Below are 24047 nucleotides of genomic sequence, written 5' to 3'. Positions count from 1 at the left end.
TATTGAAATGAAGACAGGTACAATTTCCCAATGCTCTCACATAGAATGTGCTGTGCATTTGGACCACCCATATAAAATAGACAAGCACAGTCAAGCATATTACAAAGCTTACAAAAGTCTCTGTTCAAGGAGGCAAGAGCTTATGGAAATAGGCTTAATATTTGGTTTTGGGTCTGTTTGGATTGCTCAATGATTATTTTCTTACGATTTTATTTATACAGGTTGAACCTCTCTGGTCTGGAAACATCCGTGGTTCAGCATAAGTTGGGCCTGAGGGAGAGGAGGGTTTATATGCGGTTGTGGGCAATGACCCGTAAGCGTTCTGCGCATGCGCTGCGCAGAAAGCCACTGCGCAGCATTTAGGCGATGTCTGGAAACACTCCGTTAAAAAAAAAAAGCTCCAAACTAGCGCGTGAACCACTGCTGGGAGCAGCTGTCAGTCAGTGAGTGTTCTGCGATTGGCTGGAGTGGCTGTCAGTCAGTGAGTGTGTGCACGGGTGCTGAGGGAGCCGCCCACAGGCTGCCAGCACGCGCACACACACACAGGAGCCCGGGCACTAGGCTAGGCGTGACCTCCCGTGGTCTGGAAAATCCTCTGTTTCGGCACCAGTCAGGTCTCGAGGATACCGAACCACAGAGGTCCAACCTGTATGTAAAGGTTTTTGCTTCATATTTGTGCCTGCAAGATTTATCGACTTTATCAGAATGCTGAAGATGAGAATTCCTCTAATTTGGTGTTACTTGGAGGAGGAAAGAGAGGATGAAAGGAGGGGTTGCAAGGCTAGTATGATTGCAGCAGGGATGACCTACCTGCGCCTATTAATAATTTAAAATCTGAGATTAATAAATTTTTGCTAGCCGAAGTTATTAAAGGATATAAATATAAGTTGTTGTTGATATGGAGCCAAGGCGGGTGGATAGAGTTAGGATACAGATCAGCATGATCTCATTGAATGGCAGAACAGGCTCGAGGGGCTGAATGGCTTACTCCTGTTCTTATGTTTGTCGCTCCTGCCCCCTCCTTTTCTACTGTTCATTGATGGTAAGGGACGAATGGCCTGTTCCGGTGTTGTACATTCTATGTAATTCTATGTAAAACGGAGCTGTGATTAAACCCCCTTCCCTCCTTAAAACTGCTATTAGAAGTCAAGGTCATATGATTTATTTTGTATAAAATCATCGATGCAACATTAAAGAGAACTATGGAATTTTGAAAGAATTAGGGGCTGAAATTGATGGCCTTACCGCCGACTGCCGCCCACTGCCGCCAACATTCCTCCTCGAGTTTTGTTCCCCCAGTGCCAGTTTTGATTTGGTCTGGAGCGGGCGGGAGGAGGGAACCGCTAGGAACCGCCCGCTGATGTCAGCGGACGGCCAAGTGGTGCAACTGACCTCCCTCCCATCGAGATGCCAGATTGGTGTGAGCGGGAGTCGTTGCCAGAACGAGAGTGGACCGCTGCGAGGAAGCTGGTCTATCCCTGACGGTGAGTATGAAGAGCTGAAAAAAAAGGTTCGGAAACAATTTAAAACATTTTTCTTTACAGCGACTTACCTTGATGGGGTCCCCTAAGATCTTCAGATGGTTTTTTTAATGCTTTTTATTTGCAGCTCTTCGACTCTCAATGGCCCCGACTCCATCCTCGGCGGCACTTGGGCAGCAAGCGCCTTTGCCGCCGAGAATGAGCGTTCCAGTCCGCTGACGTCCAGATTGACGGCGTGAGTCCTTCTTTTGCTGCCGGCCGCCCTTTCAAGGACCTTTTTGCCAAAACCCCGCCCAGAGTACCGTCAGTTATGTCAGTGGCCATCAGCGGTCCTTTGGGCAGCACTTGGGCGACCCTTGCCCTTCACCAGTTTCAGCCCCTATATAATTTACATTATTTTCACCCAAAACATTGTATTTTATAGTACTAACCATGGAAAACACACAGGGAAAATATATAAGGCAAAACATTTTTAAAGTTGTGTTTTAAAAACGGGAGAATCATAAACAGGTTTCTTTTGTTTATGTAATGCAGATTTCACTATATCTGTGACTTTTTGTTGATTTGATGTAACTGGCTGTGATGGTTATCTTTCAATTTCTTCTTGCAATATGGGTGATACTGCCAAAGTACGTTTATTTCCCATCCCTAGTTCCTCTGAAACAATGCTGGTGGGCCTTCTCTTTCAATCACTCCAGTCATTGTGATCGTGGTGCTATAACATTGGTGTTCTTAGGGAATTTCAGGATATTGACCCAGCAATAAAGAAAGACCTGCAGCATATGTCCAAGTCAGAATTGTATGTGACTTAGAAGGAAACTCGGAAGTGACAATATTTCCACTGCATTGCTGCTCTTGTCCTTCACAGTGGTAGAGATTGTAGGGAAGGAAGATGCTGCTGAAGTAATCTTGACTCCTAATCTGTCACTGCAACTCCCATCCAACAGTGTATTATTTGTGACGTTGGGTCTGTGCCCACTTTACGCTGCCCCAGGATTTGTGAGGCTTTGCTAAATGATTGGACCAGGGCCTACACCCACAACAAATGCAGGCCTAGCATTCCCATGATAAGTGAGGTGGGAGGGGGCATTCCTGGCTCTCCAACCTCACTTTCCTCCCACTCCAACCAAGGGGCACCCACTTCCAGCAGTGCCCAACCAAGTAAGCTCGCACTGGGCCTTGTGCTAAGACTCCTCTCAGATTCGAGGGGCTCAGAGGAAAATGAAGAGCACCCTAATGGTAAATTTCAAACTTCCTTCTCAGGGGCCCAATGGATGGTGTTGGGGCCTTTTGGTTGTGTTTCCCTTAGATTTGCAGCTGCATTCCTGATTCTGCCCTTGGTTCGTGGTACAAGTCCCTGCCAGAAGCTGAACCTGCGATAGGGACACATCAGGACCATGCTAATGCCCAACATACCAAATTCTGGCACATATTGCGCTGGACAGGTGGGAGCCTCCTTCTGATACACTCTACCTGTCCTGAGCCCAGGCATAGGAATGGGAAATATCTGGGCCATTGCCTTTTTAACCACAGTGTCAATATTAGAGTTAAAGTATTATCCACAATTGTGATCGAATTATAAAAATGTTGACCATTTATTTCCCTGTCTATGCAGGACTCTTTAATTACACTGAGCAAGGCCATTGCTGGATTTGTGGTAATGTCTGAAGAGGTGGAAAAGGTATACAGCAGCTTCCTAAACAACCACGTTCCATCTCTGTGGGCTGATGCAGCGTATCCATCACTCAAGCCCTTGGGAGCATGGATGAAAGACTTTATATTGAGAACGGAGTTTATTGAGGTGAGACGTAATATAACATCTATCCTCAAATAACATCTCACTATACTTGTGGTTATGAAAATTTGGCACCATTTATAGCTTCTGTCCACATAAGAAGATGCCTGATGTCAGGAACTTTAGAGAGCTTACTTAGGTTTTTGGACTAAGAGTGATGTGCTACATTTTAACACTTTCTATAATAACTAGGCACTTGCATCAACTTTTCTCAGAATCAAATATAATTGACTTTGTTTAAATATGAACAATTAAGTAACTTATTAAAGTACTGGGGTGAAAATTACTCCATTTTAATACCCTTCTCTACCCTCTACTAGGGTGTTTTTACTTTATTCTCCAGTTGAGATGGCAGGGCAGGCAAACCATTTCCAGGTCTCTCATTATTATGCTTTACCTGGTCATAACGAGTTACACAAAAGCATCGACTCAGTGGGTAGCACACTCGCCTCTGAATAAGAAGGTTGCGAGTTCAAGTCCCACTCCAGAGATTTGAGCACATAATCTAGGTTGATACTCCAGTGCAGCGTTGTGGGAGTGCTGCACTGTTGATGGAGCCGTCTTTCAACTGAGATGTTAAACCCCGGCCCCTCGGGGACGTAAACGTAGGTGTGTTCTCCTGGTGTTCTGGCCAATATATATCGGTCAATGAGCATCACTAAAGCAGATGAAGGATGAATTTGGTCTACATCAGTAGCACAAAACAGGCTCATAGCCAATTGGAAACCCAGCTTACTTCACATCGGATTTTCTTTTCCAGTATCTTCAATGGAAAAGAAAATTGGGCGCAGATTACAAATAGCTGCCAATTCACTATAAACCTGTTTCGTGCGACTGGTGTAGACCCATTTTATCTCCATATCTGATTATTATCTCATTGCTGTTTGTGGAACCGTGTTATGTGCAAATTGGCTGCCGCATTTCCCTATGTTACAAAAGTGACAACAGTTCAAAAGCAAAGAAAACCACTTTGGGAAGTCCTGAGATCATGAAAAGTACTATATGAATGCAAATTCCTTTTTTTCCCCCAAGAGTAGCCAGAATTATCTTTCCTCTCTCTGTTGGAGGGGTTAGTAACTGGACCTGGCATCATTCAATGTTAGCTTAGCTGAGATCAGAGCTCTTGGCAATGAACCAATACCTGTTAGTTCACCACCCCAGTCCCAATAAAGCATATTTACAATGGCAAATTCTGTGAGTTGTCCCAATAAAGATGGGCATTATGATCTTAACTGTCTCCAAAAGTGAACTAGCTATAGTTCTGGCACTAGTGATCATTAGATTATAATTCATTCACAATTACAGTCAACATTGAGCTGTCCTTTTAAAACTGCTTGGAAAAATTAAGAAATTAATATATTATATATTCCAATTAATTTTTTGCCTTTATGCAAAGTATATTGTGACTGCATTACAGGATTACAGGTCCTTCTAGCGCACAACCCTCTGAAACCTAATCCACGTGGAAGCAAATTTTGAAGTCCACAATTGTTGATTCATGGTGATCGATGCAATTGCACATTTGGATTAGTTTATCCTTGTATGGGTATGATTTTTTGTAAGTCCTCGGGCAAGAACTCATTGGAGAAAAACATGAATGTTAGGGAATAAACTACTTTGTAAAAAATAGCTTTCATAAATAATGAATAATTTTCCAGTTGCAGCAAGCTAGTATTGGGTTTCTTACACTACTAGGTGTGGGCTCCCTCTCCTTTTAGGAACATAGGGCCCAAGTTTCGGGCCGTGCCTAAAACGGCGCAGCCCGGACCTGGATGCTCGTTTTTCGCGCCACAAAGTGCGCCTAAAAAAATCTTACCTATTCTCCGGCTCCCTGCAGGTCATCTGGAGCCGGGTGCGGCGCAGCACGAGCTGTAGGGGCGGAGCCAGGTCCCTGAGCTGAAAACAGTGCCGGGACCTCTGCACATGCGCTACAGTGGGCGCGCATGTGCAGTAGCTCCAGGCGCCCAAAACTGTGGGAGGGGCCCGAAGCACTAGCCCTGGCCGAATGGCCTCACTGGGGCTGCGTGCATAAGGCTCCTCCCACCCGACCGGACCCGACCCGACCTCTGCTTCCCCCCGCCCCGGCGACCCGACCCGACCTCCGCGCTCCCCCCCCCCCCCCGCGACTCCCCCCCCGGACCTCCGCTACTTTCCCCCCCCCCTCCCCACTGGACCTCCACGACTCTCCCCCCGCCCCCGCAACTCTCTCTCTCTCCTCCCCCCCCCCCCACCCCCGCGACTCCCCCCCCCAGATCTCCGCGACTCCCCCCCCAGATCTCCGCGACTCTTCACCCACCGCCCCCCCACCCCACCCGGACCTCTGCGACGCCGCCCCCCCCGCCACCGACCTGTGAATCCAGCCCGAAAACTTGGGTCCAGCCGTTCAGCCTCCTTCTCTCCCTTCCTTCCTTCCCTTCCTCCCTCTCTCCATCCTCTCTCCGTTTTCACCCTCTTCCCCCCCCACCTCTCCCCCCTCTTCTCCCCCTCTCCCTCCCTCTTCTCCCCCACTCCCCCCCTCCTCTCCCACCCCTTCTCCCCCTCTCTCCCCCCCCCATCCCCCTCCTCCTCCCCCCCTCTCCCACACCCCACCCCACCCCCTTCTCCCCCTCCCCTCGCTGTCAGAAACACAGACACTGACAGACAGAGAGTGAGAGACACACACAGACAGACAGAGAGATAGAGACACTGACAGAGACACACTGGTGGGGGGGCGTCCCAGCACGCTGTTGGAGGGCTCCCGGTGCTGCAGTCGGTAAGTAGAAAATGTTTTGTTTTATTGATTTTTTTAATTTATTTTTTATTAATTTTTTTGATTGATTTATTGGTTGATTTATTGATGTATTTATTATTGATGATGGCTCTTTATTTGTAAAACTGAAGTGTTTAATGTTTGTAAACTTCCCTTTAAACCCTCCCCCCCGCCCCCATTCCCTACGCCTAATTTGTAACCTATGCCTGATTTTCTAAAGTGTAGACAAGGTTTTTTCGAACGTACAAAAATCTTCACTTTATTCTAAGTTAGTTTGGAGTAAGTTTTCACTGCCGAAACTTTTAAAACAGGCGTAAGTGGCCGGACACGCCCCCTTTTGAAAAAAAAATTCTGTTCCAAAATGAAACTGTTCTAACTGACTTGAACTGGAGCAAACTAAATGCCGAGAATTTAAATTTCTAAGATACTCCATTCTAAACCAGTTGCTCCAAAAAATCAGGAGCAACTCAGGCTGAAACTTGGCCCCATAGGAACAGGAGTAGGCCACTTAGCCCTTCGAGCCTGTTCTCCCATTCAATGAGATCATGGCTGATCTGCAACATAACTCTATATAACTTCCATTGCCCCATATCCCTTAATACCTTTGCCCATTACTAGCTGTCCAACTTCAAATGCCTTTGGAGGAGTGTTCAGTCACTTGTACAAGTTAATATGTGCTTTCTCCAGCCACCGGGAAGGATTTCCAGCCAAAACTGAAATTTGCAATTATTTATCCATTGCTGCCATTGCATGGATTCTGCCTTATAATGTAAATGGGGAAGACTTCACACCTGTAGCAGTCCCAGCATACTACAATTTTCCATTTATGTAGCGGCTTTATTGTAGGAAATGTCCCATGGTTCTTCCCATGGGGAAAAAGTGAATAAATAAAATGAACAGAGACCAAGCCATTGTGTAGGAAAGGAGACTGAAAGCTAGATCGAAGAGATGGGCGTCAAGAGGTTTTTAAAAGTGGAGGTGACTGAAGGTTCTGTCATTAATAGTGGCATGAAGGGAGAGGTGATGCACGGAAAGCTATGATTGGTGGACCAGAGGTTACAGAAGGGACGCAAGGCTGAAGGAAGTGGCAAAGATAGGGTGGGACATGGTCATGGCGGGATTTGAAGATGAGAAGTAGGATGTTAAATTTAATTCATTGGGTGACAGAGAGCCAGTGCCAGTCAGAAAAGATGGGGGTGATGGGTGAGCAGAACTTTGTTGTGTATCTGTAAAGCATGCACTGCCATGTTCCGCCACCAGGGAGCTCATCCCCTGAAGTCCCAAGGGATCCCAGCATCCCTTGGGAGCACTGTATATAAGCCGGCCCCGAAGGCCTGTTCCTCACTCTGGAGTGTCTTATTAAAGACTGAGGTCACTGTTACTTTAACCTCCCTGTGTGCAGCCTCATCTGTGTTAGGAAGACAATAACTGGTGACAAGAATACGAATCCAACGCCAAGATGCAGCAAACTGTGGGCACCCTGGAGAAGTTCTCGGAGGGTGAGGACTGGAAAGCCTATGTTGAACAGCTAGACCAGTACTTTGTAGCCAACGAGCTGGATGGAGAAGGAAGCGCTGCAAAAAGGAGAGCAGTTCTCCTCGTGGTCTGCGGGGCACCGACCTACAGCCTCATGAAGAATCTTCAGGCTACGATGAAACCCACAGATGAGTCGTATGAGGAGCTGTGTACACTGGTTCGAGAGCATCTTAACCCGAGGGAGAGCGTGCTGATGGCGAGGTATAGGTTCTACATGTGCCAGCAATCTGAAGGTCAGGAAGTGGCGAGCTACGTTGCCGAGCTAAGGCGACTTGCACGACAATGTGAGTTTGATGGCTACCTGGAGCAAATGCTCAGAGACTTTTTTTACTGGGCATTGGCCATGAGACCATCCTACGAAAACTTTTGACTGTAGAGACACCGACCCTCAGTAAGGCCATTGCGATAGCACAGGCGTTTATGTCCACCAGTGATAACACCAAACAAATCTCTCAGCACACAAGTGCGAGCAATGTTCATAAATTAACTGGAACTGTGTTTGTGAGCAGAAATGTACAGGGCAGAACCCACGAGTCTGCAACTGCCAGCAGGCCTCAGGTGACCCAGATGACTTAGAGTCCTCAACAAAGGATGAATGCAAGGCAATTCACACATTGTTGGCGTTGTGGAGCTTCCATTCAGCCTATTCATGCCGCTTCAAAGGGTATGTTTGCAAGAGCTGTGGAACAATTAGGCACCTCCAATGAGCTTGCAAACGAGCTGCAAGCTCTGCAAATCTGCTAACCACCACGTGGCAGAGGAAGATTGGTCCATGATGGATCAAAGCAATTTCGAGTCTCAGAGAGAGGAGGCAGATGCTGAAGTACACGGGGTGCATACATTTGCGACGAAATGTTCACCTATAATGCTAAATGTAAAATTGAATGGCTTACCCGTAGCCATGGAACTGGACACCGGCGCTAGCCAATCCATCATGAGTAAAAAGATGTTTGAGAGACTGTGGTGCAACAAGGCATTCAGATGAGCCCTGAGCCCCATCCACACGAATCTGAGAATGTATACCAAAGAGCTTATCACTGTCCTGGGCAGCGCCATGGTCAAGGTCACCTACGAGAGCACGGTACATGAACTGCCACTCTGGATTGTCCCGGGCGAATACCCCACACTGCTTGGAAGGAGCTGGCTAGGCAAAATCCGCTGGAACTGGGATGACATCGGAGCGCTATCACATGTTGATGAGGCCTCATGTACCCAGGTTCTTAACAAATTTCATTTCCTTTTTTGAGCCAGGCATTGGAAACATTTCCGGGGCGAAGGTGCGGATCCACTTGGCCCCAGAGGCACAACCCATTCACCACAAGGCGCGAGTGATACCTCACATGATGAGGGAGAGAGTGGAAATCGAGCTGGACAGGCTGCACCGCGAGGGCATCATCTCCCCAGTGGAATTCAGCGAGTGGGCCAGCCCAATTGTTCCAGTACTCAAAAGTGATGGCACGGTCAGGATTTGCGGCGATTATAAAGTAACTATTAATCATTTCTCGCTACAGGACCAATACCCGCTACCTAAGGCAGATGACCTATTTGCGACGCTGGCAGGAGGCAAGACGTTCATCAAGCTCGACCTGACTTCGGCCTACATGACGCAGGAGCTGGAGGAGTCTTCAAAGGACCTCACCTGCATCAACATGCACAAGAGACTGTTCATCTACAACAGATGCCCGTTTGGAATTCGGTCGGCTGCAGCGATCTTCCAGAGAAACATGGAGAGCCTACTCAAGTCGGTACCACATACGGTGGTCTTTCAGGACGACATATTGGTCACGGGTCGAGACACCGCCAAGCACCTACAAAACCTGGAGGAGGTCCTCCAGCGACTGGATCATGTAGGGCTGCGGCTGAAGAGGTCGAAATGCGTCTTCATGGCAACAGAATTGGAGTTTTTGGGGAGAAAGATCACGGCGGATGGCATACGGCCCACAGACGCCAAAACAGAGGCTATCAGGAACGTGCCCAGGACACAGAATGTCACAGAGCTGTGGTCGTTCCTGGGATTCCTCAACTATTTTAGTAACTTCCTGCTGGAGTTAAGCACCCTTTTAGAGCCCCTACATGTGTTATTGCGCAAAGGTGAGAACTGGGTATGTGGACAAAAACCAAGTAATTGCTTTTGAGAAAGCCAGAAACATTTTATGCTCCAACAAGCTGCTTGTATTGTATAACCCGTGTAAAAGACTTGTGCTAGCATGTGACGCATCGTCGTACGGAGTCGGGTGTGTATTGCAACAAGCTAACGTTGCGGGGAAGTTGCAACCTGTCGCCTATGCTTCCAGGAGCTTGTCTAAGGCCGAGAGGGCCTACAGCATGATTGAGAAAGAGGCATTAGCGTGTGTTCGAGGTAAAGAAAATGCATTAGAATCTGTTTGGCCTCAAATTTGAGCTGGAAACCGATCACAAGCCCCTCACATCCCTGTTCGCTGAAAACAACGGGATAAATACTAATGCCTCAGCCCGCATACAAAGGTGGGCACTCGCGCTATCAGCGTATAACTATACCATCCGCCACAGGCCAGGCACCGAGAACTGTGCGGATGCTCTCAGTTGACGACCATTGCCCACCACGGGGGTGGAAATGGCGCAGCCTGCAAACTTGTTGATGGTGGCGCAGCCCGCAGACTTGTTGATGGTCATGGAGGCGTTTGAAAATGATAAATCACCTGTCACGGCCCACCAGATTAGGACTTGGATCAGCCAAGATCCTCTGCTGTCCCTAGTAAAAAACTGTGTACTGCATGGGAGCTGGGCCAGCATCCCCATTGAAATGCAAGAGTCAATCAAGCCATTCCTGCGGCGAAAGGATAAGCTGTCCATTCAGGCAGATTGCCTGTTGTGGGGTAACCGCGTAGTGCTACCAAAAAAGGGCAGGGAGACGTTTATCTCTGATCTCCACAGCACACACCCGGGTATAATAATGATGAAAGCGATAGCCAGATCCCACGTGTGGTGGACCGGAATCGACTCTGACTTAGAGTCCTGTGTACGGCAATGCAGCGTATGTGCTCAGCTGAGCAACGCGCCCAGAGAGGCACCACTAAGTTTGTGGTCCTGGCCCTCCAGACCATGGTCGACTATGCTGGCCCGTTTCTCGGTAAAATGCTCCTGGTGGTGATGGATGCTTTTTCAAAATGGATTGAATGTGAAATAATGTCGGGAAGCACCGCCACCGCCACCATTGAAAGCCTGAGGGCCATGTTTGCCACCCACGGCCTGCCTGACATACTGATCAGTGACAACGGGCCATGTTTCACCAGTGCTGAATTTAAAGAATTCATGACCCGAAATGGGATCAAACATGTCACCTCGGCCCCGTTTAAACCAGCCTCCAGTGGGCAGGCAGAGTGGGCAGTACAAACCATCAAACAGAGCCTTAAACGAGTCAAAGAAGGCTCACTCCAAACCCGCCTGTCCCGAGTGCTGCTCAGCTACTGCACGAGACCCCACTCGCTCACAGGGGTGCCCCCGGCTGAGCTACTCATGAAAAGGACACTTAAAACCATACTCTCGCTGGTTCACCCCAACCTGCATGATCAGGTAGAGAGCAGGCAGCAACAACAAAATGTAAACGATGGTCGCGCCACTGTGTCACGGGAAATTGATCTGAATGACCCTGTGTATGTGCTAAACTATGGACATGGTCCCAAGTGGATCGTAGGCACGGTGATAGCTAAAGAAGGGAGTAGGGTGTTTGTCGTCAAACTAGACAATGGTCAAATTTGCAGAAAGCACCTGGACCGAATGAGGCTGCGGTACACAGGCTGCCCTGAACAACCCACAGCAGACACCACCTTTTTCGAGCCCACAACACACACCCAAATGATCAATGACACCAGGAAATCAAACCCATCACACCCAACAGCCCAGCAAGGCCAGGCTCACCTCGCAGCCCTGCAGGGCCAACAACACGCCAGCCCAGCGAGGGCACAGCCAACACACCAGAACAGACATTTGTACCGAGGCGGTCCACCAGGGAAAGAAAGTCTCCCGACCGCCTCACCTTGTAAATAGTTTTCACTTTGACTTTGGCGGGGAAGTGATGTTGTATATTTGTAAATTATGCACTCCCATGTTCCGCCACCAGGGAGCTCATCCCCTGAAGTCCAAAGGGATCCCAGCATCCCTTGGGAGCACTGTATATAAACCAGCCCCTAAGCTGTTCCTCACTGGAGTGTCTTACTAAAGACTGAGGTCACTGTTACTTTAACCTCCCTGTGTGCAGTCTGTGTTAGGAACACAATGAACTTAATGATTCAGCCTGAGCAAGTTAACAAGAAGGAGGAGGAGTCATTCTCAAGGCAGCAGAGTTTATTATAGGAGATGAAAAAATGGCTTCAGTCTTCTTAATATTCAGTTGGAAAAAAATGACCCCATCCATGACAGGCAATCTGATAGATGGTTCATGGGGTGATGGAGAGATAGATCTCTGTGTTAGCATAAATATGGAAACTGATCCTCTATCTCTAGATGCTCTCACTGAAGAGTATGATGTCAAGGAGAAGTATATTTCCTTGTGGGATTCCAGAAAAGACCGTGTGTGGTTGAGAATTGATGCTATTGTTGGAGAGATAATTGGCTGCATTGGGGCAGGTAGGAGTTGAATTGTGAAAGGACAGTTCCACAGAGCTCGACACTGGAGGAAAGGCAATGGGGAAGGATGGTGTAGTCATCCATGTCAACACTGTGACCAGGTGGAGGAGGGATAACACACAAAGTTACACTCATGAGGATCTGATTTGTAACTTTGGTCAGGAATGTCTTGGTGCTGTCAGAAGCTGGACTGCAGCGATTCGAAGTTTGGAAGCAGTGAGCACAGAGCTGGGAGGTGATATATTCAAGGCCGTAGTTGCAAAGGATGGACAGGCCTAGGGTGGGATTTTTGAGAAGTCAAATGATAGTTTTGAAATTAAAAGGGATGGAGTCTGAGTATCGGGAGCCATAAACAATGTCTGTTAGCATGGGGCCAGAAAGAATCGTTGAGTGGGCCGAAGTTGAGTGGGTAAGGCATCAAGAGTGCACGAGTGGCAAAAAATAATTTGGAGAAGGGAGAGAAACTGCAGTGACAGGTAAAGTGGGTCTGAGACAAGAGTGGTCAGAAGGAAATTATAGAGCAGGAGCAAGGTGGCAGCAGAGGCAGTTGCATGGGCAACCTTAATCTTACAGATGAAGAAATTCATGAACTTTTCGCCCTTGGCATTGGAGGTGAGTGGGGGAAAGATGTTTGAGAAGCTGGGTTGTGATGAAGAAAAGGGGCTTTGATTTGTCCATAACTTCCTGGAGAAGTAGGAGGATCTTACTGAGGAGTGGGAGACACAATAGTGTTTAACATTCCTGTGCTTTCCTATGTTTCTGACATGGTCACGGCAGATCAGATCAATAATGATTGGACCAGTTGCATGTCAGGAGCACTCAAGTTTTCTGTCCTTGGACCTCAGTGAATCAAAAAACAGAGGGTACCAGGGGAACAACACTGAAGGGTTGATTTGCTGGGAACATTGACATCAAAGGCAGAGGTGAGGGAGTAGTAGAGTAGGTAAAATACAGCAGATGAATGGAGGGTGAAAATAGAGGGAGTTGGGAATTTGACAATGAATTAGTGGAAAAGGTTTTGTCCAGGGAGAATCGTGAAATTGGAAGAAGGCAAAGGGATGCGAGTAATAAGGGAGGTAAGGAAGTGGTCAGAGATAACCTTGTCTGCGATAGAGAAATTGGATGTGAAGAAGTTGAATGCGTTAAGGTTCAGGGGGATATGGATGGGAGACTACGTGAAGCATTGATTGAGATTGATTGACGAAATGAAACCTGAGAAGGAGATAAAACTAGTGTAGAAGATGAGTAGTTATTTGGAGATGAGGCTAAGGTAAAAGAGAAGGCAGGAAATCTCAGTCAGGAAGTGGGAGGGATGTAATAGAATGAGAAGGTGCCAGAGGAGCAGGAGGAGTGGCTTAGATGAGAATTAGTGAAAATAGCTACAGCATCAACACAGTTGAAATACTCATACAATACAAAGGGACAGCAATCTAAGGGCTTCTGGCAAGCTACCGTGCATTTTTGTATTTTTGGATGAAAGAGCATTGAACATCTCAAATAATGTGCATTTCCCATATATAGATGGTGGGTATACATATTGCATATGTACTTTTATACATTGTGGGAGGTTGTTTCCTAACAATTTTTCATATATGACTAACATTTCTTTATCTGTAAAAACAGAAATGCGAGAAGACTACTGAAAGTGTTACACAAAGTGTAGGAAACAGCAGTGGATATTTAAAATTTAACATTTTGTTGATAATACTACATAAGTATAGACAGTTCACATATATATGTAGGTTCAGGTGTTGCAAAGTACTGGATTAATCAATAGATGCAGATAGTTGCCATGTACTGTACATTTGCCGATGCTAACACATTGCCTTGGGCTAGAGTTAAGAGTCAAATATTCTTATTTTTGTTAATAATGCTCTATTTATTTGAATTAGACTAACACGAGGTGACTTAAGTATTTTGTTTTCATCCAAATTAACATTTTAAAAAACATCCTCTTGCCTTTGGCCTAACCATGCAGACAATGAGCCCTAAATTCTGATTGGTAGCTGCAAGGCCCTATTGTCCAGAAAATTATGTCTGAGCTTCTGACTATTTTCTGGAAGACAAGTTATTTAAATTTATCATTGCTAAGAATTAGGCACTTTTGCCAATTTTTTCTGCTAACTTTCCTCCCTCTCCTTCCCTCACCCCTGAGGATGTTGATCCGCAATGAAGGCAGTTCCAGCTTGTCATCCAGTACCTCAGCAAAATGACCATTATTTACACGTGAGCTTGACAGTGTGTGTCAGTAGCATATTTGTTATGTCTGTAATGCACTTATGAATGACTCCATGAGGCAATGTGTTATACTCAAACTGTAGTGACCTTGGTCCTTTATTCATAACTCCAGAGTGAAGCACAAGCATGGTGGGCAGCCTTTTATACTGGGCCCTGCACACCTATGCAGGTAACCCTCGGGTCTCCCAACGCAGTGCCCTCTGGTGGACAGCCTCTGTCACAGGGGCAGGAAACCCCATCTCCACCAGTTGCACACTCTAGTGGTGCCAGCATAGTATATACACAGTGTAAACCTTATTGACAGTACATCAGGTAACAAGTCTCCATCTTATGCAACTATACAGTGACTCCACAGAGAGTATATCTATAGTCTGCATATATAACATCACTCTCCCCCAAGACATTTGTACCGATTACCTTTGCACTATGTCCTCTGGCTTAGCTCTCCCCAGACTTGAGTGCCTTGCACCTTGGCTGTACTTTGGTTTGGCTCTCTCCCTGTTAACCCCCAAGCCCTTTTGCCACAACGTTGGGTAGTGGTTACCAGTTTGGATGGTTCGATCATGCAGTGGAGGTTCCAGTGGGTTCTGGGTGTGATGCATGTGTGTGTCCATGGCTACTTACATCCATTTCCACACCCGCCCCCCCCAGTGAGATCATGCAGCAGGCCTGTTACATTAACATACAGGATCAAACACAGTGCAAGTACAAAGAAAGGAAGTTACAGTTTGTATCGTGACACCTTGGTTCAGTGACTTACATTCATTACGTTTTGTGGTTGTGCGCCAGGATTGGGTAGATTGCATTTATGGTTCAGTCATGGTAAGTACTGAGGTAGCAGTACAGGTATGCAGGGACACATGTTCCAAAGCAACCAGACGGGGTCCTCGTCATCTGATAGCGGTGCTGCGACCCCTGCTAGAGGGGTGGGCTTGGTTCACTCACCTAGCCAGGACTCAGGGCCTTTGCCATTGCCTAGGGGTGGGCAGAGCCACAGATGTGTGTGTCCTCCCTGTCCTGCTTTGAGGGCTGCAGAATCTTCTGCCTGCTTTCCAACGGTGTTGGGAACCTGGCTGTTCCAGGTCCCGTTTGGGGAACTCGTTGGTTCTGACCTTTCGCTCCCGGACATGGCCGAGGTAGCGACTGGGTCTGGGGGCTGCACCGTCTCCACCCGGGTGGTGGGCAATTCCAGGTCCGTGGCGAATAGTGTCATTGAGTGCCTGCAGCGTGGGATAGACCTGGAGCAGGGTATCAGGATCAGTGCCTTCACCCTCCTGAGGTCGCTGGCCTATAACTTGTGGGGACACCTGGGGCAGGGCACCAGGATCAGCGCCTTTACCCTCCCAAATTCGCTCGCTTGCTACTTTTGGGGACACTCTATTCCCGACATCTCGAAACAGCATTTTGTTCTTTACATTAGGAATAGTACCGACATCCCGCAACAACATTTTGTTCACAATCTTAATCGGTTCGTTACATTGATTGCCATGCATACAATGTCTCTTTAAGTTCAGTTGGTTGCAGGTCTCCTTTAAGAGAACTTTGCTGGCTTTACCCCAATCAAATCCTTTGTTAGACACCACGTGTTGGTTCCTCAGCGTTGCACCTCGTGATATGGTCGCAGCCATCTTTTCTTTCAGCCACGCTGCACCTCGCTGCAGCAGGGACGCCATCTTGCCTCTGTCCTCGAGGTCGACTGCCTTGGTCCTTCTCTCCCGCGATTCTGCCACAAAAGCTGGAAGAGTGCCTGTGAATTCAATCTTCCTCCCCAGGAGTCCTGCCATTGGAGCCGGGAAGGTACTTTTAGGTCGTTCTGGTCAGATCATTGCCACACAGTCGTGATGGACGGTCTGTGCCTCAGATGCTGTGCTGGTCTGTTCTCTGGTGCCTGGCCCAAGCGAAGGTGAGGTTTTGCTCTGCCTCTGAGCACGGGGGACATTGCTGGAGTGAAGCGGTCTTCCCATTTCCACTGGATCTTCCCCATCCACCTTCTTCCGAGTAGCGTTGGACCATCACCTGCAACAATCCACAGAGGTAACTTTTGCACCATGCCATTATGGATTACACTTACATCCGCACTACCAAGGACTGGGATCAGCTCCTTGGTGTAGGTGCGCAACTTTTCCTGTACTGGAACCAGCTCGGGTCGTTTTTCATTCCATAGCCTCTCAAAGGCATCCTGGCTCATCACTGACTGGTTCGCTCCCGTGTCCACTTCCATGAAGACTGGAACGCCGTTTATCTCGACTTCCATCTTCACTGGAGGACAATCGGTGGTGCAGGTATACACTCCATACACTACTACTTGGGGCTGAGCTGCCTCTCTGGCCAAATCATCATATTCAAAGTCATCTACCGACTCCTCTGCTAGACGTTGAGTCGTATTTCTTTTACACATGTGCTGGAGGTGGCCTTCGTGTTACAGACTTTTCATACGTACTCAGCATACTGACACTGGTGAGCCCTATAGTTTCCTCCGCAACGCCAGTATGGTGCTATTCGATTAGCACCCCTCGACGGACTCTGAGTTCTGGAACCCTGAGGTCTGGGCTCTCTGCCCTGGGCAGAGCCACGTTCTACAGTCTTGCCTGTGAAAGGCACCATTCTGTGTATAACACTTACTGGGTTTGAGTCCACAGGATGAATGATTTGCTTGGTGCTGCAGGTTGAGGTCATGAACGCCTGACTGATGCTGATGGCCTTCTGCAGGTTGACTGTGGTGTCGGCAGATAATAGCTTGTGAAGGAGGCCCTCATGGCCAATTCCCATAACGAAGATGTCTCGCAGTGCTTCGTTGAGGTGCGTGCCGAAATCTCCTGGTCCTCAGGTCTGTGGTGAGTGTAGAATCTGTGCCTGGCCGTGAGGTTGCTCTGTTTTGATTTTAGTTGGTCGCGAATTAGTTCAGTCAGCTCATCGTATGTCTTATCCTTGGCCTTCGTGGGTGTCAGCAAGTCCCTGACGAGGTGGTAGACCTCGGGCCCACAACTGGTCAGCAGTATAGCCTTGCGCTTCTCCGCCAATGTGTCCGTCTCCCCTGCCAGGTCGTTTGCCATGAAATATTGCTCGAGCCTTTCCGTGAAGGCATCCCAATCATCACCCTCTGCAAAGTCTTTTAGTGTGCCAAAGGTAGCCATAATCGCGTGAAAATCCGTATTCTCATCGCTAATTGTTACGTCTGTAATGCACTTATGAATGACTCCACGAGGCAATATGTTGTACTCAAACTGTCGTGACCTTGGTCCTTTATTCGTAACTCCAGAGTGAGGCACAAGCATGGTGGGCAGCCTTTTATACTGGGCCCTGCACACCTATGCAGGTGACCTTCAGGTCTCCCACTGCAGTGCCCTCTGGTGGACAGCCTCTGCCACAGGGGCAGGAAACCCCGGTCTCCACCAGTTGCACCCTCTAGTGGTGCCAGCATAGTATATACACAGTGTAAACCTTATTGACAGTACATCAGGTAATAAGTCTCCATCTTATGCAACTATACAGTGACTACACAGAGAATATATCTGTAGTCTGCATATATAACAGTATTCAACATCAAAGTATCACAGTCAACTAGGCCCAATCATACCCTTACCCAATAGCCACATATCCTACATTTTCAGCACGGATGACTGGATAGCGATCAGGAACAGAAACACTAGCCGATTTAACCCCCTCTAAACCAATGGCACTGAGGCCAATTGTAGCACCTCTACTACTCTGGGTAGGCTCAGCATATGTAACACATAGGCTCAATTTCCCACATGAGTGATTTTTGGCAGAGTTGATTTTTTTAGTGGCCAAATGCACCAAAAAAAAATCCAAGTTTCGCCGGAATTAACTTTGAATTTGGAGCAGCGCAGATTGGCCTTAAGCTTTGTGGGCGCAGCTTAAGGCCTGCGCCAAAAACTGATGTTGCTAGGGTAATGAGGGACCCTCAGAAAGGCTGAGTTGAGAAACTGAAAAAGGGCTGAGGCTGGGCTGGAAACTGAAGACGCTGCATTCCCGGGCCGAAAGGACCCCGCACGCACCGGCCTGTTACCTTCCCGGGCCCAAAGGCTGCGGCCGGTGTGGGGTCCTTTCAGCCCGAGAAGGCAGTGGGCCTGCCCGCACCTATCCCAGACCGAAATGAACCACCCCCGCATCTACCTGCCCTGTCTTCAGCCTCCCGGTCTGCTCCCCCGCCCCTAGCCCTTGCCGAAGGACTTGCCGGTGCGTTTTCACGCCCCTAGCCTAGGCCGAGTGGTCTCCTCTCTCCCGGTCAAAGGCTTCCCCCCACCCCCTCTCTCTCCCCCTACCTCTCTCTCCCCCTCTTTCTTACCTTTCCTGCTGCTGCTGTCCGGGCATCTGCTGCACTTACCAGTGCTGATTTCTTTACCTGCGCCGATTTTTTTAACTGTCCGCAAGGGTTTTCTCGAGTGGCCACATACGCTGGCCTAAGTGGCCTAAATGGCCAGAATTGGCGTAGGTGGCTGGTAATGCCTCCTTTTGAGAGAAAAAACGTACCTAAAAAAAAAAAGGAACTAACTTGATTGGGGAAACAGAGGATTTTTAAGTTAGGCCAGAAAAAACAGCCTACTCCAAAAAAAAAACCAGAGCAAATACTGGGGATAATTGAGCCCCCATTGTGAGGATCATTCCTGGGACCTACAGCCTAGATGAACATGTGAAAAATTTGCAATGGCTATTTTTTTAGGATGAAAAATCCTTGCCCTGGATTAAGGGATAGTTCACAGAAAAAAAATCTATGTCCCTCCAATTTTCTCATCATCGTTCCTAAAGGTACTGACTCATTAGTGTCGCTTTATGGGTATCAGCCACCTTCTAAGATCTTATCTAAATGGTCATTTCAGTTGTGAACCAATGAGTGAATGTTGACAGGCTACACAAGTGCCAGGCAATAACTATCTCCAATAAACGAGAGTCTAACCCCCGTCCCTTGACATTCAATGGCATTACCATCGCTGAATCCCCCACCATCAACATTCTGGGGGTCACCATTGACCAGAAACTTAAATGGACCAGCCATATAAATGCTGCGGCAACAAGAGTGGGTCAGAGGCTGGGTATTTTGTGGCAAGTGAATCATCTCCTGACTCCCCAAAGCCTTCCCACCATCTACAAGGCACAAGTCAGGAGTGTGATGGAATACTCTGCACTGGATGATTGCAGCTCCAACAACACTCAAGAAGCTCGGCACCATCAGGGACAAAGCAGCCCGCTTGATTGACACCCCATCCACCACCTTAAACATTCACTCCCTCCACCACCGCGCATCGTGGCTGCAGTGTGTACCATCTACAAGATGCACTGCAGCAACTCTCCAAGGCTTCTTCGGCAGCACCTCCCAAACCCCGTGACCTCTACCACCTAGAAGGACAAGGGCAGCAGGCGCATGGGAACACTATCACCTGCAAGCTCCTCTCCAAGTCACACACCATCCTGACTTGGAAATATATTGCCGTTCCTTCATCGTCGCTGTGTCAAAATCCTGGAACTCCCTTCTCAACAGCACTGTGGGACTACCTTCACCACATGGACTGCAGAGGTTCAAGGCGGAGGCTCACCACCATCTTCTCAATGGCAATTAGGGATGGTCAATAAATGCTGGCCTTGCCAGTGATGCCCACATCCCAGGAACTAATTTTTTAAAAGTATGAGCATTGGAGTTAAATTCGATCCTGTTTTCACTGGACAGCCACAGACGTACATTTTCCAGCAGGGGTCACTGGATGGTGATCACAAGTGGGAAACATGGATGATGATCAGGAGTGGGAACCTTGTCTGATTTTCATCCTTACTAGCTCAGGGTGCTTGATACCAAGTCTATACATTTCCTAATCTGCGTGACTCAGTACCAGGTTGTTCATTTAATCACAGAGCTTCTCAAAGAGTAAGCATGAGTACAATTTTTTCAGGCTTGCTTTTGTTTCTGTCCTTTTTATCCAGCCAGTTCCCCCCCTAATTTTGGATCCACTCACATCACACAAGAGTGGAAGTAGATGACCTCTTCTCATGCAATGCCTATACTTTGGATCTAGTCGCTAAGTACTGTGCAAAAAGTTTCTCGGGGAGTTTGTGCAATAGTTTGCTGTCGCTCTTGCCTCTGGCTGCTACTTGCCATCTCAACATAGATTAAATCGGGGAATTACACAGGCATGAACCCACATCCCACTCCCATGATGCTACACTGGATCTTATTTTAAAAATATATCTGTCTGTCATATCATCATATCATAGGCAGTCCCTCGAACGAGGATGACTTGCTTCCACATGCGTTCATAGATGTTTCAATGAAGGACCCGATATTCCAGTCCTGAACTCCAATTGAAGGAGTGGAAAATGCCTGTGCGTGGATTTTTTTAACGTGTGGTGACCGTTGCACACCAGCCACCACATGGGCTTGACAGAACTAGGCCTTTATCCAGTGGCAAGGATAAACCAGGACGACTGGAGACATGCTCTGCTGCACGGACCTAGTGTGCGCACATATTGCAGTGTGGGCTGTCCTGTGCTGCCCCTGGGCCCTTGACTCTTCTGGGCCCCGTACCTTCATTTGCTGCACCTCCGCCACGATCTCTCACCGCTCCTCCGCCACACACATTCACTGCTCCTCCGCCACGATCTCTCATCGCTCCTCCACCACAAAAACATTCATCGCACTTCCGCTACGATCTCACGCCGCTCCTCCGCCACGATCTCTCACCGTTCCTACGCCACGATCTCTCACCGTTCCTACGCCACGATCTCTCGCCGCTCCTCCGCAACGATCTCTCGCGGCTCCTCCGCCACGATCTCTCACCGCTCCTACGCCACGATCTCTCACCGCTCCTATGCCACAATCTCTCACCGCTCCTACGCCACGATCTCTCGCCGCTCCTCTGCAACGATCTCTCGCCGCTCCTCCGCCACGATCTCTCGCCGCTCCTCCGTCCCGACTTTCCCGCTCCTCCACTGTACCTGGACCCTGCCGATATTCCTGCCCACGCTCCAAACAACGACCTGGGTTTTGATGACGTCACCCGGTCGACCACCTCAAAATCGTCGCACACTTGGAGCAGCTCGCGCTGGAAGTTGTAGTGGTATGCTCCAGCTCTTTTATAGCCTGACTGTGGAGGTGTTCTCTGTCTGTGATTGGCCAATGACTGACTGTTATGGACTTCACACTACACTTTCCAGTTGGCAAACAGTAACTAGTGGGGTGCCGCAAGGATCGGTGCTGGGGCCTCAACTATTTACAATCTATATTAATGACATGGATGAAGGGACCGAGTGTAATGTAGCCAAGTTTGTTCATGATACAAAGACGGGTGGGAAAGCAAATTGTGAGGAGGACACAAAAAATCTGCAAAGGGATATTGACAGGCTAAGTGAGTGGGCAAAAATTTGGCAGATGGAGTATAATGTGGGAAAATGTGAGGTTATCCTCTTTGGCAGAAAAAATAGAAAAGCAAATTATAATTTAAATGTGACTTTACAGTGTGATTTACAGTGGGATTGGTACTGAGTACATTATTAAGATATAAGGCATTTGAGTTAATATTTTTTTCATTGAAAACTCATTTAAGTTTATCTCAGGATATTTGAGGAGATTCTGTAGATTTAAAAACAATGGGGCCTATACTATCTCAGCCTGTATTGCTGACTACCTGTGTAATGCAGGATGCAGATGGGAGACGGTTTATTGAGTAGAGTTATCAGGGTAATGGAGGAGGTCACAGACTGATGAGGAGGAGGAGGACTTACCCCAAAGGATTTTCAGGGAGAAGCGCTCATACTTGGACCTGACCGATCGACAGTGCGTTCGAAGGCTGCGCTTCCAAAAAGAGGTGATCAATGAGATTTGCCAGCTCATTAAGGCAGACCTGCGGCCCAGTACCACCAACATTATTGTACTCCTGTCGAGATGAAGGTGACTGCGGCACTTTCCTTTTATGGATGCAGCTCCTTTCAGGCATCAGCTGGGGACATATGCTGTATTTCTCAGCACGCTACTCATCGCTGCATTTAACAGGTAACCAAAGGACTGTGTGCATGCTGAATGGAATTTATAAGCTTAAGAGTGAGAGAACTTTGGGATTTGCATGCATTGCCAGCTTCCCCAAGGTGCAGGTTGCTGTTAACTGTACGCATATTGCCCTGCAAGCACCATTACAGGACGCAGAGGTGCACTGAAACCGTAAGGGATTGACACTCCCTCAACGTGCAGCTCGTCTGCGACCATACATAGCGCATAATGGCAGTGAATGCCTACTTTCCAGGGAGCATTCATGAGGTGCACAGCTTGAGTGAGAGCACTGTGTCTGACCTGTTCAAGTCTGAGCCATGAGGTAGATGCTGGGGAACAAAGGGTACGGCCTCGTCACCTGGCTCTTGATCCGTCCTGCGGAACCCTCAGACAGAAGCTGAGCAATGATATAAAAAGAGCCATATAGCCACGCGTAATATTAGTGAAAAAACAATCGGAGTGCTGAATCAGCGCTTTCGATGCTTGGACCACTTGGGAGGCAGGCTGCAATACCACCCTGAGCAGGTTGCTCAGTTCACAGTGGTGTGCTGCATGTTGCATAATTTAGCAAATATGCGGGGACAGGAATTGCCACGGGGGACTGCGGGACCACCTGAGGAGAGAGTGCAAGAGATGGAGGATGAGGATGAGGAAGAAGAGGAAAATGAGGGGGAGAAGGATGATGAGGAGCTTCCAGATGAACCCATGGCATCACCTCACACCGCCACCCGCCCCCCCCCCACCCCCAACATCACAGCGGAGGGCACGTGTAGCATATGCCACTGCAAAATTGTTACATCAGCAGCTCATAAATGAACACTTTGCTTTAATGTGAGAACTGCATTTGGGACCCTGATGACTGTTACCCCAAAAGTTTAACACTGCTTAAATTCAATTGAAATATTTATGTGAAAATGTAAAAAATATACAACAATTGTAAAACTTTGAAAAACTTATAACTTTAACTTTGAAGAACTGTAGTAACTAACAACTTCAATAACTTTAAAAACTTGAAATAAACTTTAAAAAATCAAACTTCAACTATTTTAAATGAACAAGAGCACTTGACTACAACAAAGCACACTTTACTGTCCTCGACCTCAACCGCTTATTCCATCACCCTTCGGACTCATCGCCCCCCCCCCCCCCCCCCCACCCCTTACTCTCGCCCTTCCCTTTCCCACTGCCCCTGAGCCCGAACCTCCCCGTACCAAACCGATGTCAGCAGTGCACCCAGAGCGCTGTTGCTGTCGCTGGGGGTGAGACATTGCAGGCGCAATGAATGGGGTCTCAGGAGAAACTCGCAATGTGGAAGGTGAGACTTCAGGGCTGGAAGATGATGTCAGTTCCCTACCCTCGGGTGCTGTCGACTCGACTACTATGGCATGGAGTTGGCATTTCGCTCCATCAGGCGTGACATATCCTCTGACTCTCATTCAGATAGCGCCGCGATGTTTCCGGCTATCGTAGCCATGGCCTTGAGCAGCTCTTGACCTGTGACGGACACACATGTCCTGGTACACACCTATCTGTCTTGCAGTAATGGACCTTTTCTGCACCAAAGCAAATTGTGAGGAGGACGCAAAAAATCTGCAAAGGGATATAGACAGGCTAAGTGAGTGGGCAAAAATTTGGCAGATGGAGTAT

At 48.1% G+C, this 24047-nt stretch overlaps 1 protein-coding gene across 2 annotated transcripts in view; it reads left to right on the top strand.

The window, feature by feature from the left end:
• Window positions 1-24047, top strand: part of dnah6 (dynein, axonemal, heavy chain 6) — a 669683-nt gene that overhangs the window by 596632 nt on the left and 49004 nt on the right. For both annotated transcript variants that reach the window (XM_070888374.1, XM_070888373.1), the window contains one exon: window positions 3097-3282. In XM_070888374.1, coding sequence (XP_070744475.1) covers window positions 3097-3282 — 186 coding nt within the window. The remainder of the gene's footprint in view (window positions 1-3096; window positions 3283-24047) is intronic.

This window comes from Pristiophorus japonicus, chromosome 1, assembly GCF_044704955.1.
Source record: "Pristiophorus japonicus isolate sPriJap1 chromosome 1, sPriJap1.hap1, whole genome shotgun sequence".
Classification (NCBI taxonomy): domain Eukaryota; kingdom Metazoa; phylum Chordata; class Chondrichthyes; family Pristiophoridae; genus Pristiophorus; species Pristiophorus japonicus.
This window is presented reverse-complemented; position numbering and strand designations above follow the sequence as displayed.